Source organism: Manacus candei, unplaced genomic scaffold, assembly GCF_025592945.1.
Source record: "Manacus candei isolate 608988 ecotype Guabito, Panama unplaced genomic scaffold, ASM2559294v1 h1tg000008l, whole genome shotgun sequence".
NCBI lineage: Eukaryota > Metazoa > Chordata > Aves > Passeriformes > Pipridae > Manacus > Manacus candei.
Window position 1 is genome coordinate 6,156,838 of NW_026138056.1, and position 15,010 is coordinate 6,171,847.

The 15,010-nt window shown below is 44.4% G+C and overlaps 1 protein-coding gene across 1 annotated transcript in view; it reads right to left on the reverse strand.

Annotated features, from left to right (window-relative positions):
• The window catches only part of RAB31 (RAB31, member RAS oncogene family), a 66,931-nt gene extending 58,565 nt beyond the window's left edge, over positions 1 to 8,366 (reverse strand). The window contains exon 1 of the mRNA XM_051774066.1: positions 8,223 to 8,366. Coding sequence (XP_051630026.1) covers positions 8,223 to 8,261 — 39 coding nt within the window. The 5' untranslated portion in view covers positions 8,262 to 8,366. The remainder of the gene's footprint in view (positions 1 to 8,222) is intronic.
• Between the last annotated feature and the right edge of the window lie 6,644 nt (positions 8,367 to 15,010).

A 15,010-nucleotide genomic window follows, 5' to 3' on the forward strand; every position in this document is an offset into this window, starting at 1 on the left:
TAGGTTTTGCTTGTTGCAGAATTAAATGGGCCAAAAAATTTATTTTTTTCAGAATTAAACCCAATTTAGGAATCTCTTCTAATTCATTTTGGCTCTGTAGACAGGCTTTAAAGGAAAGGAGAAGCTGCTTCAGAGAGACCCTAACTGTAGGTCAATTCCTGTAAATGCCTGATATTTGTCATTCACAAGTTTTTATGCTCCCCTGCAGTTGTGCCCAGCAGAAGCTGACGGGTCCAACCAGGACACCCGATGACGTCTCTGCAGCATCCTGTCACTCTGCTGACAAAGGAGGAAACAATAACTCAGGGACACGAAGTATTTAGTAGCTGGATTTCATGCACATGTGCTTCCACATGTTGCCCAAATAAGAACATACTCTGGCCAAAACAAAAAGTGAAAAACCATAACTTCTCTACCCTCTCCTCCAAGAAACATAAAAGCCAGGCACTAACTAGCATTTATGTTTAAAAATAACTAGGCAAAAATAAAAAGCATTTGTTCCACTGCCTGTTGCTCAGCTTTCGCGGGCAGTCCTGCAAGGCCAGAGACTGTAAATCAAACCACTGGCATTTGCTTACACAAGGCTGTGCTCCGAGTCAGCCTCCCATCCACCTCCGCTGGCGGCTTTCTAAAGCTTGGATTTGTCTGTTGGCAGTGGTGTTCAAAACAGCAAGCGTTCACGGAAAGGATGTACAAGATGTTTCAGAAGAAAACTGAAATGTGCCCCTTTCCTGGCATCTTAGAAGTCGAGATGGAATTTAAAAAATTTCCTTTCACCTTGAGCCTTACACCACTACCCAGCCTCTATAAGGTATGTAGTGAGAAGAAAAACATCTCTATAAGAATAAAAACATATTTTACTTTCATTTATTTTGGAAGAACATGTCCCATGGCTGCAGAATTATATTCACATGAGCTGCCCCCAGTCTACAATCAGTGGGTAGTGGGGGACATGACAAGCCCCAACGAGGAGCAAAGCACAGAAGGCTTGCTCTGCCCTCTCCAAAAAGTGTGGGATGATCCAACTCATTGGCATGCTCTAACCCATCAGTGTGATTAGCACCGGACGAAAGTAGGACTTGTACGTAGCTTGTGGGTAGATGAACTCTACAGAGTTTCCCACCTCCTTTCTCAACCCTTTTGGAAGGTAACTCCAGGTATCTATCCATGTGTTGGGCATTCTGCTGGCCTCAGAAGCAGCTTGAGAAAAACATGAGCTGAGAAAGACCCAGACCTTCAGATAAAGGTGGAGATGACGGCAAGGCAGTCAAACCACAATCCCAAACACAGCCTTCCCCATCGGTGGGGCCTGGCAAGCCACCGAAGCTGAGGAGAAACAACTTACCCTGCACTCAGTTTTCTGAGGCAGCACCTGAACAGTGGGGAAGGTGGGGTCAACAGCAACCTGCTCTAGCAGAAGGTAACCCTGCCCATGACAGTAGGGTTGGAAGTAGATGACCTTTAAGGTCCCTTCCAACCCAAACCACTGTATGATTCTCTAACAGTGCAAACTTGCTAAAGCGAGTTGTGTTCACTTCAACATGTCCCTCTGCCTTCCCCTCAAAACCGCAGTGCAGGAAATGAAAAAATGGTGCCTGTACTGATCTTATCTGAACGGAGATGTGGCCAGGAAATCCAAGATCAACAGCAGTCCCTGGAGGGTCCAACAGAGCTGAAGACTTGGCAAATGGCACTTGAAAGAAGGATCAGCAGGGAGGGAACAGAAAAGGTGGGTGTTCAAGTGCAGTTGGAGCAGGGTTGTGGCTCCAACCTCCCTGTAAATGCTTCTCTCAACAAGGAATTAGCTTGAGAAATTTTAGGAAGAGTATGTCAATGTCTATCCAGCCTGTACCCTTGCAGACTGCAGCACCCACATCATAACCAGCTCAGACACAACCCAACACAAGCAAAACCTACCAGCACCGTAATTTATAAACACTAGCACAAGCAAAGGCCCTGCAGACTCAGAGGCCGTTGCCCACAGGCAACTCAACTGCACTGTAATTGCAACACGTCCCATCAATAAGTCAAATTATCACCTTAGAAACGAGTCATACCATCAACCAGAGTCTCAGAAAACATACTTTAAATGTAAATTCAAAATGACCTTTAATATGGCTTGACTTAAGCCAGTTAAAAGGAACCATCTGATGAAAATGACAGATTTTTCTTTCCCCCACACTTCACTTGAATGCAGAGTTTCTGGTTGCTTCACACAGCCTGCCTCAGAGCTACTTCACTGAGTAGGGCTAAAACTGCATTCAACCGTGTGAAAAAGAATGCAATTTATCACCAATTCAACTTCCTTATTTTGGTAGAAAGAAAATTTAGGTTTTATTTTTCCATAGAAGTACCATAAAACAAGAAGTTTCACAATTTTTCATCCAGAAATCAAAAAGAGGGATTGAAGCAAGGGGCTGGGGAAACCCAAAAAAACCAAACAAACAAACAAAAAAAAACCAAAAAAACCAAAACAATTGACAACACTATAAACAAAAGAAATAAACAGAATTTGAGAGACAATAAAACTACAGCCTGCATATGATTTCTGAGCGATGGTCACTGCATGGACTCATTCAACAGGCAAGTTACAAGCAAGGGATGGGAGCTGATCAGGTGCAGCAACAGGCATCAGCCACGGGTATTCTGCTGCCCAGCTGATTAGCAGTAACAAGCTTCCCCTTCTGAGGCTTTGCTTCTGAAAGTAAAACATGCTTCAAATTCCGCCTTCTGCTGCTTCAGAAATCCAGCTTGGTTGTGCTGCTGAAAACAAAAGCAGAGTGTGGCCTCCATACTCACCTTTTCCTAGAAGGATGTTACAGTTAAAATCCACCCTGCTCTTCTAAGCAATCCCACACAAAACTTTTGGAAGAGATTAGTAAATAAAATAGTTTTGTAGCTATGGCAGGGAAGCAACAGGGTCAAGGTCAATATAAAATCCTGAATTTGGTTAAATTCTCAGAAATTGTTTACCTACATATTCAATGTATGTATTGCAAAAAATCTGATTGTAGCCATTTAAATATTTCATAAATTAATATGAAAAAGGTTATTTAGGCTTCTGAAGACACTTGTTTATTGATACAAGAGAAAAGGCATTTCTCACTTGGTGCATAACTGGATTTTGATGCAATATTAAAAAAAAAAATTGCCAGTCCAAGTCTACTTCAGTATCATGGTACATAGTTCTTAAAATTGGCAAAGAAGGCCAAAGAAATATGGAAGAATTATGGGCACACATTAAGTGGAAATTTCAGACTATTCTTCACCAGGGAAGAATACTAAGAAAACCATTTCCCAAGAAAATGGTGATTATGCAGGCAGCTGTGTGTCTCTCCGTCTTTCAGTTCCCCATGAACTTAAAATCATTGTTCAGTTTTACCCAGGGATTTGGTATTTCACTACAATGCATAAACATAAGTGGCTAGGAAAGAGAACCAGATGAGAGGGCACCTTTAATAGAAAGGCTGCAGTGATGAACACTTCAAACCAGTGACTCCACAAGACACACAGCCATGCAGTCATGATTCAAAAATTTCTCTCATGATAGAGCTACCTGTTTACATAATAAAATACAATTGAATGAGTAGATGATGATGAACCATTAACACAAGGGGGGGGGAAATCACTTGTCAATCTTTTCTCCTCTCAAATTGACATTTTAGATTATATACATTCACTTCATCAGTACCATTTTCTTCTTTTCATGATCACCTTTGTCATCTGCTCTACTTTGGTCCCTCTTGTTCTGTTTTAGGCTACAGCCTTCAGCTGTTGATGCACCTGTGGCTTCTGCACTGTGTAGTGTTACTGTCTTCAGCAGGATGCTCATCTTAACATGGAGGCCACCCTGCACATATCTAGTAGGAAGAAAGGTCCTTAACTGGTACAACCCATCCAGGGGTGCAGTTTCATTTTTAACAGCAGTGCTCCTATCTGTGTTGGGACATTTAGGCCTTAAAAGCATTACTAATAACAAATATTTTAGAGTCAAAACAAAAATATAATTTATGTCTTTCACAGACACCAACATAAACTAAAAGATTCCCAGTCATATATGTTCAGTAGCATAGCTACTTAGAGAAGAAGAGTGGGTACTTAAGCTTTGCACTGAAAGGTCTGATGCATGCATATGCTCTGCTACAGGAATTTGTTCTCCATCCAGCAGAATCCAGAGTTTTACATTACCATGACATGAAGATAAGAAAACCAGAGATCTTCTCCATAAGAAAACTATTATCACATTCCAAATTACTTTGAATATCAAACAATTCTGAGCTCAATTCCACAGCCTCCGCATGCAGACGCTGCACACCGAGGTACAGGACATCCTCAAAGGCAATAAACTGTTCTCCACACCTAGCAAATGGGATTCAGTTGCAGAGAAACTCCAGAGAAAACCTCCTTCTCCTCCACAGAGGAAATATGTCTCTCCTTTTAAAAATGTATGCTTACCAGCTTCAGACAGTATTTTCACGCTAGCAGAATGCATGCCAGCAAGTGACTTCTTATGAGCAAGAAAATGGAAACACAAACAGAGGGTGAAGGAATGAAGTCTCAGGCAAGGAAGATGTAAAGCACTATGTTTGGGAAAAACTTTCTACAGTAAGAGCAATTAAGCCCTGGGACATAACCCTGGGGAGAAGATCATGAGTTTTTAAGGACGGAGGAGTCAAACATATATTAGGAAAGCTATGAAAGGGGCTTTAGGGACAAGGGGTGACCTCTGAGCCTCTTCCAACCTAACTCCTTTGGTCCCATGATGAACAGTCACAACACAAAAATGTAACAAACAAAAACAAGAGGAAAGGAGTAATGGAGGTCACTTCAGATGGTAGTTAGCAAGCCACTTCCCAAAGTCTCTCTGAAGAGCTGTCAAAGTTTCCTCAGGAAGTGACAAAGACAAGAAACTTTGCCTTAGTCCTAAACCTGGCAATCTCTTCTGCAGTTGCCACACACAATTATGTCAGATTTGGCAGAGAGTTGTAAATCACTCCTCCAGTCCACATAAAGAAAATGTTGGGAGCTGAGACACAGGGCACTTAGCAGCCACAGACAGATTAGGAAACCTGGCAGCTGCACACCAGGCCACATTTCAGCACTGAAACATGGCTCAGGAACACACCAGCCCCGCTATGCGCCTCTCTCCTTCATCCCCTCAACAAGGTGCCCACGCAGAAACACCATGCAAGTCAGGTGGGAGCTGCACTTCATTCCACTGCATAGTCTGAACTTCAGCTAAAACTTGTTCAGTCCCAGAAGCAGGGACAACTGCTGGGACCAAACACCACCACCCAACTGAGAGACCAGGAAGAGTCTGGCGTGACAAGACAGGACTTGGAGCAGAGCTCGAGTGTTTGCACTTACAAAGATGAACACTTTCCACATGCAGATACCTCATTGCCCAGCAGCAATAATTTACTGGAGGAAGTAGTTTTAGCAGCAGGCGTGAGGACACTTGCCTGGCAACATACTAAAGAGAGCTATTAAACTACACCTCCGTAGCTCTTGCACCTAAGGCTGTGCAGCACTAAACAATCAGGGAAGCAAACTGCTCCTGCCAGCCCACTAGCAAGCTGGAACGATCTCATCTCAAAGAGCCCCGCGACCATCAAAGCCTGCCTTCCAGACTGACTCACAACTAGCCTTGCACTGCCCCAGATTTCCTCTCATTCCTTTTTTGCTGGAGTCTCCTTCAAGATCTACAAGTCCCATGTCCTGTGCACTACTCCAGGCTGCTCTAAATCACTCCCATGACACCCACAGAGTTTTAAAAACCCCAAGATACTCTGAAGGAGGAGGAAGTGATATGCAGATACCCAAATGCCCATTTTGCTACATTATGCTAAAAATTACAGGCCAGGTTCCCCCTGGCAATACAGAGTTAACATTCAGGAGCCGATAACTTAGTCCCTATCTCTACTGCAATGGCTGTGGGCCACGCATTGGCCCTGGAGCACTGTAGTAGCTTATAGGGCTCTGGAGAAGCTTTGCAAATGTTGCGCCAGCTTCAATTTTTCCCCTTTAGGAAATTCTAAACAGGCATAAACAGCCCAAGCCCAGGCCCTTTGCACACCTTGTGGCCAGAGACCATCAGTGATCCTCCTGTCTGATCTAGAGGTGTAGCCTAGGGCTTTGTTCAGAAGCGGTGAGGGATACAGGTTTACAAACTGATTTAATTCCTATTTCTAATAAGGATAAGAAATCCAAGTCTTGGGACTTGGACATGCCAGACTTGACTGATTATTAGGGGATCTACTAGATACAGTGCAGATTAACCTACCAGGCCCAGGACCTACTCAAAAAAACAACTGTCAAGATTTCTTTTGGTAGACCTGAAAATGCATTTTTGAGTTGCCATCTAGCTTTCAAGTAGATCATAAGATTAATGCATGCATTTGTTCACACAGACAGGTATGGAGCTTCCCTGCTCTGAAAATCTGTCTGAACTTCTCAAAAGGATTCATCATCTGAAGGACTCCTCTCTTTTGGGAAAATGGTGCCAATTCTCATGGTAAATGAGATGTCTGTGATCAAAGTAGATGGTTTTCTAGGACTATGCCCTTTTAAAACTCAGGAAGGAACATCTCACTAACTATTAAGTTACTATAACTACAGGCACATGTTCCTAAGTGTTACCACTGCCACCCTATCATTTTAATGAATCTACATAGTAATTGCATACTCCTAGTAACACAGAGCTGCATTATAGGTTTCTTTTCCTGTCGTAAAAAAGTAAACAGTTGCCCTACAAAACCCTCAGTATATTTAAATGTTACAAAACAGCAGTAAATAATAGCCATGAGGAATCTCATTCCACAAGACACTTCATAAAATTACAACATTTTCTGCTGGGGAAGAAAATAAAGACACATCCACATATTCTACCACAGACTCTTCATGTTTGTGTAAACCACATTTATTTTTGTCACTGTGCCATTTTAAAAGTTGAAGGCAGGAATTCTAACCGGGAAAGGAGGAATGGTTGCTGCCAAATACTTTGGGTTGAACTCTCCAGTACCCTGGCACCGCATCCTGGCACTTACTCCAGGGCAAGGTACCCACTCCTGCTGGGCTAAGAGTCAACACAAATCAGAGAGAACCAGAGTGTCTATTTGTGTTTGTTTTTCAAATTTACAACTCTCTTGGATGGTACATGAAAGAGAATTCACCCTAAAAAGTCTTCATTCATGCAGCTTCTCTGAATGTTTATAGAGATATAGGCCTGAAAGCAGCCTCACTCGCACCCAGTAATTTGAGATGTTTGATTTTAAAAAAGAACTGAGTAGTGATGCTCTGCTAGTTACTGTCAAGAGAGATGGCTCTGCTCTCCAGAGGTGTTCGTCCCAACTTGGTGGGTGCATTTTGCTGCTAAGCTCCCTGGGTGCCGGGCAGAGAGGGGGCAGGCGCAGCCAAACTGCAGAGCTAAGCACATTGCTGTTCCAGATGTGAAACGCACGCACGGGTTCGCCAAAAGAGCAGAAAAAGAAGGGAGAAAAAAAAAAAAAGGAATGGCAGAAAGGACGTTCCTGTAAGGAGCCGAGCTAAAGAAGGTCTGAATAAACCCCGGCAAGAAACTAAACAAAGCACTGATCAGCACATGGGTGAGATGGGACCGAGCCCCGGGAGAAGGAACCACCCGAGAGAGCGTCCCAGGGTGGGCAGCGCTGCCGCTCTTCTCCCTGTCGCTCCCCACCACTGCTGCGGGGGCTCGGCGAGGCCACAAGACCCCACAGCTCCCCTACCCGCGGGGATGGCGGGCAGGGAAATCCTCCCGGGCACCTTCGGGGATCGGGCACTGGAGGGAGACCCGCCGCGATGTCACCGCGGCCGCCGGCGGGGAGACGGCTCCGCGCCCCGCCTGGGAAGCGCTGCGGGGAGGCCCCTCAAAAGAGGGTCCCCTCCCCCCCCCCCCCCCGCCCTTCTCACTTTTAAAAAGTTGAGAAACAAGACAAAACCAACAAAAAGCCCCCACCGAAGCCTCCCCCCGCCTCGGTGCGCGGCTGCCAAGTTTCGGCGTGGAGGAATTTACCGCAGCCGAGCCCCCCCCGGCCCCGGCCGGGACAGGGACAGGGAGTCGCGGCGCCCCCCGGGAAGAGGGAGCCGGGGGCTGGGAGCGTTCCCCAGCTCGGCGAGCACCCCGCCTCCCGCAGCCCCCTCCCTGCGGCGTGGGGAAGGAAGGAAGGAAAGGGGGAAGCGACCCGCCGGTCCCCTCTACTCACTCCAAGCAGACACACTTTGAGCTCGCGTATCGCCATCATCTGCGCGGGGCCCGGCCGCTCCGCATGCCCCGGCGCGCCGCCGCTCCGCACTGCCCCGCCGAGGCGGCTCAGCCCCGCCGGGGCCGCCCCCGCCGCCGGTCACATGCGCCCGGCTCCGCCTCGCCGCTGCCCCCCGGCTCCCTGCGCCGCTGGTCCCGGCTGCGAGGGACCGGGGAGCCGGCACGGGATGTACCGGGGTTGGGGCTGTGAACCGCGCCTTAGGGCTGAGCCCTGGAGCGGGCTGGGGAGTGGGGAGGAAGGGACCTCTGGAGCTCATCTGGTCCAGCCCCCCTGCCAACCTAGAGCAGGTTACACAGGAACTCGTCCAGATGGGTTTTCAGTGTCTCCAGAGAGGGGAACTCCATGACCTCTCTGGGCTGCCTGTTCCACTGCTCTGCCACCCTCAACGTAAAGTTCTTCCTCATGCTTAGGTGGAACTTCTTATGTTTTAGTTCATGGCCATTGCTCCTCGTCCTGTCACTGGCCACCACTGGATAGAGTGGTGCCCAGTGACCATTTCTTGGCACCTGCCTTTGAGATATTTATATGCCTTAATGAGATCCCCTCTCAGTCTTCTCTACATTAAAACAGGCCCATCTAGCACAGTCTCTCCTCATAAGAGAGGTGCTCCAGACCCCTAATCATCTTTGTGGCCCTCTGATGGACCCTCTCCAGTAGCTCCTTGTCTTTCTCGTACTGCAGTGTAAATATTTGTTGTTGTGAGAAAAGCAGTTGGTGAGAGACAGCATCCTTCCTGCATGGGGCTGCACATATGCTCAGTCCTACACACCATGTGCTGGGCTAGGTACAGGATGGGGACTACTTCGGTTGAGAACCATCTGAATCCATCTATGTGTTTTTTGTTTTGTTTTTTTTTTAGTTTCTCTTACTGTTTGCAGAAAACATTGAAAACAGTAGCTCCATTTTTTACCTAATCCTGGTAATACACACTCATTTTTTGATTAAAACAGTCAACTTCAGGTTGATAGTAGGGCTGCACCCCACACATCAAAGTTATGCTAAATTTAAGTTAAGCCGGTCCACCAAAATCAATGAGGAAGGAGTCATAACCACTCTGCTTTCAGTATCCAGGGTTCTAGAATTTATGGAGCAGGGTTGCACACTATAACCCCAGGAAAGCAGAAGAGCATCACCTGTCAGGTATTTTAAATCAAAGCCTCTGTTCTACTTACAGTTTTATCCCCCCTCCCCCCCCCCCAATTTATCAGGTACAATTACTAAAGGGAAATGAAGAAAATCTTGATTAGTCATTGTAAGATTACTGCCACGTCATTAGGAGCTTCCTGGCAATAAATTGTTGTGGTGTTCATTATGTCACTAATTAGTTCCACATGGAGTCCTGCACTCACACTTATAGGCTGGATGGTGTTTGCCTTCTTCCAGAGCTCCCAAATCCTAGGCCAAGGAAATGCCTGGAGGAGAGCAGTTGCTATCCCTGTGGAGGAAAGCACAAAGTATTTCTAGCAGAGTATCACAGCCTGTCAGGAGAGAGAGTATCAAATGAGAGAGATCAAAGGAAAGGCTCATCAGAGAGATGCTTTTGATTTAATTAAGCTTTATTTTTTTAGGAGAATTTAGCAAAAAGAAACAAAACACATCAGATTTTCAGGCAAGCAATACAGAATATTGCTAGGATCCTGGCTGCTCGTTGCCTTTCCACAAGATTGCATTATACAATAAAGTATTTCAATAAGCAAATAGAATACACTCACTAACATAAAACAGTTACAGTTTGCACTCATAGCACAGCTAATTTAAAGAAGCTCAACATTTCAGCTACTAATTAGTTCTAGAAATTGACAGGAGATACTAATTTTTAAGGTTTTACACCATCCCACTTCATTCTTTCACTGACAGTGTTGTGCTTCAGGAGCACCTTTCCATAGATTCCTTTCTTTTTTTTGTCACATCTTCAAAAATTTCTATGTCTTTCATGTATCTCATTAGTCATGTACCTTTTTCTTTAGTCCCAGTTTTGTAATTCTTGAAGTTAGGGAATTTTTGCTTATTGTACACATGAAACATTATGCTATCTGAATTAATTTCAGCAAGAAACACTCAAATTACACTATCATAGAATCATAAAATGGCCTGAGTTGGAAGGGACCTTAAAGACCACCTAGTTTCAACCCAGCTGCCATGGGCAGGGAAACCTTCCACTAGACCAGGTTGCTCTAAGCGCCATCCAGGTGGGGTTGAACACTTGCAGGGATGGGGATTAAATTATAATCTATTCTACATTAGACTGTGGATCAGAAAGAGACTGATAAATGGCACACTATGTTCAAAGCTGCTCAGTGTCACAAGCACAGCTTGAGGACTTGTCCATAGGTGTGCTCAAATTACGCTACAGTGATGTAATGGCAAGGAGAGACTCCATAGAACAGATTAATGTACTTCACTGTTCGTGCATAGACTCTGCAGCTTTAACCTAGAGGCCTTAATTTTCTAAAGCCTCCCAGTGCGGGCATGCACTAGAGTACAATTAATAAAGTTCCAGTTCGGGAGAGCGCTTGCTTAAGCACGTCTATTTTTGAGACAGTAATACATCTCACCAACTTCAAAGGCATGTAAGTACATGTCCAATTGCTGCCTTGACTCAGTACCACCAAAATACAAAGCAGTGCCTGAGGAATTTGCCTGGGAAAGCAAGTCAGATTCCCGTCTTTCATCTTATCTGGGGAAATTTCTCAAATACACAGTAGTATATCTCACTAAAAAAAAGTTACAGCCTAGACTTCAAAAGCTTCTTTCTAAAGAGAGCATATAACTTATTAGCTACCTACAAACAAGCAAATTGTTTAAAACAGTGGCATGATGGTGACCCAGTGGAAGCTGATCAAGCTGAAACAGCAGGAGAGAGATTGTTAAGGGCAATTTTACTTGCACAGGCAAAAAAAAATATAAAGAGACAAACAAAAATGAACAACCAGAGGAAAAAATAGCCTATTGTAGTTGTTTAAACAAAGAGCCTATGAACAACAACAACAAAAAAAATGTATCCCCCAAAATTACAGAAATAAGAAGAGAGAAAAACAACAATACAAACAGACACGTGCTCCAATATTAAAAAAAGCTACTGACGTTCATTCTTCCAGGAACTGGCATAATCCTTGTGTTTGTCTGCATGCAAGACACTGTGGTCAGGAAAACATTTTTGTGGAATTGGTCATGTTGCAGTGTTTTCAAATGGCTGGTTAAAAGCAAAGGAAGACAAGTCTTTGCATCCCAAATGTTTTTTTGGGGGGGTTTTGGTTTTGTTTATCTTTTTCCTTTTGTAGCATCTTATTCAATGAATAACTGTAAGTTTTGAAGCAGTGATGTACCTCAGTTGTTTCTACCCAAGTGTATTTTGCTTTTGGAAAGTACAAAGCCAAGTGACTTTGGTTTTCAGCAGCCTTCCTTTAGAGTAGAGCAGTGATAGCTGTGGCTGCTGCTGCCCTTCTCTTTGCCCCTACGCACATGTTCCTGACCCAATGTGGCTCGTGCTGGTAGAAAACCAGTCCTATGTTTAAAAGTTTTCTACAACCTCAGCCTCTTCCTCTCTACAAGTGGAGTAGTGGTATTTAGTTAGCCTGTATTGGTAGGAAACTGAATTGTTTTGAGGTTCTGGCAGTGTTCCTAGACTCATGAAGGCATCTGCCTTCCTCCTTCTGCTTGCTTTCTCTGGTGAGTGACGTAGGTAGAGAGAAATCTGTCCAAGACCCTGATGTGTACCCAGATCCTGAAACTGCTGTTGTTCTGTCCTGAACACTGATGAGTTACTTCCTTTCTCCCATGTTACTTTCCTTCTCTATTTCTTGGCAAGCATCTTTCTCACACAAAATTGTTATCCCTCCTCTTCACTGGCAAATTCAGTCCAGGCCCTCCTACTATGGGCTGCCATCCCAGCTCTTATTCCCAAGACAGGGAACAGGAGACAAGTTAACTCCCTGCTGCCCTGGGAGAAATGCCTCTGCATCCCTTGGATGACACAAACACGCAGTACACTAATGACTGCCACAACAGAAATTTCTCTGGTGCTTGCCCAAGAAACTGCCAAAATCTCTTAAAATGAAAGCAGCTGCTGCTGAGCAAGCAGTTCTTTGAGTGGGAGGAGCAGCTTCCAGCTCAGGCCCTAGATCTCAGGCAAAGTCCAGTGGTTACGAAATGGCTAAAATTCTGGAAGATGCTATTTTTTTGTTTGTTTGTTTAATCACCACAAAGGTTAGAAAAGGGCTGCCCTGGAAAGGCATCGTGAGACTCTGGAGACATGAAAACCAGAGTACAGAAATGACCTGGTGGAAATAAGAGCCTGATTCTGATTTCAGTTAAGCCACTGTCATTTTTGTTTTTACCCTAAAAAGGGTTATTCCACTTCATTGTACATAAAAAAGTGAATTAGGCACTTCATAGCCCACTGGTTCCAGTGTGAATGCCAAGAGACTCTGAAGTTCCTTGTCACTTCATTTTATTGTAGTGTTGCTTCATGTTTTAACATCTCCTGTTTGTGGCGGTTAGATGGTCCAGTTACTCCCTCCTGAAGAGAAAAATCTGCTGGAAAAGGTTAGAGGGGAGTAAACCTCTGTAAGATCCTACTTGCGGCTTCACTGCCAAGTACTTTGAAAAGCAGCATTATTGCTGATGAATAAAACCTGGGAGTGTTTGTATAAAGCTTACTGGCATGCTTCTTGCTGGACCTTGTAACAGATTCACTGTTCCTAAAGTGCTAGGGAAAGATTTTTGGCAGTAGAGATGTATGTTTGTCAAGAGGGTCAAGTTTAATTTACTTATTCACTGCTAATCCCCAGGGCAATCTCCTATCGAAGGTGTGAAAAGTAATGCAAGTTTTCTCATTCTTTGCAAGAGATGCCCCATAGCCCCAAGCTGGTGATAGAGCTACCATTTCTCCACTGTTAGATGGGAAAAGAATCAGAAGAAGCTTTTTGCTTACATCTGAAAAACAGAAGCTGAGGTAGAACTTGATGATGCTACAAATACCATAGCAAATTAAGCACCAAGAAAGGACAAGACTAGCTAAAGTAAAATATTGGCTCAATTAAAAAATAGACATAAATTGGCTTCAGATGGATTTAGTCTGAAAGTTAGGAGTAGGGCTTTCTAAGGCTTTGGGACATTCAGTCAGAGCAATAAATGAAAAGCAAACTAATTTAAAAGTAGAGCTTTATATATATGAAAAGAAATTTCTGAGATGACATGAAAAAACAGAAGTCAAGACTCGGTGATCCAATAGATTACTTGTCTGTATCACTCAGTAAATTTGCCAGTGTGCTGGTTATGGCTGGGGTAGAGTTAATTTTCTTCACAGTGGCTAGTATGGGGCTATGTTCTGGATTTGTGCTGAACACAGGGTTGATATTATAGAGATGTTTTTGTTATTGCTGAGCAGTGCTTACACAGAGCCAAGGCCTTTTCTGGCCTCCACTGGCAAGGAGACTGGGAGCAGGTGAGAAATTGGGAGGAAACACAGCTGGGACAGCTGACACCAATTGACCAAAGGGATATTCCATCCCATATGAGGTCATGTTTGGTATATAAGGTGGGGGGAAGAAGGGGGTGATGTTTGGAGTGATGGTGTTTGTCTTTCCAAGTAACTATTATGTGTGATGAGGCCCTGCTCTCCTGGAGATGGCTGAACACCTGCCTGCCCATGGGAAGCACTGAATTAATCCCTTGGATTGTTTTCCTTGCATGTGTGGCTTTTGCATTCCTTCTTAAACTGTCTTTATCTCAACCGTTGAGTTCTCTAGCTTTTACCCTTCCAATTCTCTCCCTGATCCTGCTGGTGGGGGGAGTGAGCGAGTGGCTGTGTGGGGCTTGGCTGCTGGCTGGGGTTAAATCATGACAGCCAGTCAACACCAACTGCTGAGACTGGACACCAGGCCTGATGTGTCACAAATGAATCAAGTTAGAGCTCTTTCTCTGAGATTGAAATCACTTAGCCTAGCAAAATCCATCCAGCTTATACAGGATGAATTCATACAATCAGTTTTTGATGAAAGCTCCATATCTCATTATCAAACTCCTTTTCCACATGAGCCTTATGAAAATACTAATGTGAGCCCATGAGGCTGCATGAGTCCTTTCTCATGTATCATTCCATACAGAAATATGCCTGAGCATGCAGGTGTTTGCAGTGTAAACTCCAATCCAAACAAAAGGTTGTCATGATTTCATGTACCAAGGCGCAGTTCAAAACAGGGCCCACTGGGGGCGTTCAAGGTTGCAATTTGGTTGTGTCCATAGCTATTGTAACTTGTTCCATTTTATCAGTCGTCACTGGGCTGCCAATTTTGAGGACAGTTTGAAAAGACAGTATGATGATTTTTATGAGTGAATCCGAGAAATGACAAGAACTGTCTCAGTTTACTTTTGGTGGTGATGCAATTGGGTGGCTCCATTCTTTCCATGCTTCTGGTATAGGTGCTACCTGTTACTTGCTGCTTGAAAAGGGAAAGTAAATGTCAGCTTCACCAAACTGTATGTTGTCTTATTGGAGCTATAACTGGAGATCTGTACTTCAAAATTCAGGGAGTCTTAGCGGCGGGACAGTGATACTTTCTTGCCTTCCCGTTCACTGCAGGAGCAGTGAGGTTCTCATAAATTACAAGTCAATTTACTGAATAGTAATGCTGTTTCCTTCTAGCAGTATATTCCGCAGTACACTATTCCCATACAGAGTAGTGTAGTATCTGGTTTACCACCATTAGCTTTGTATGGGGTGAAGG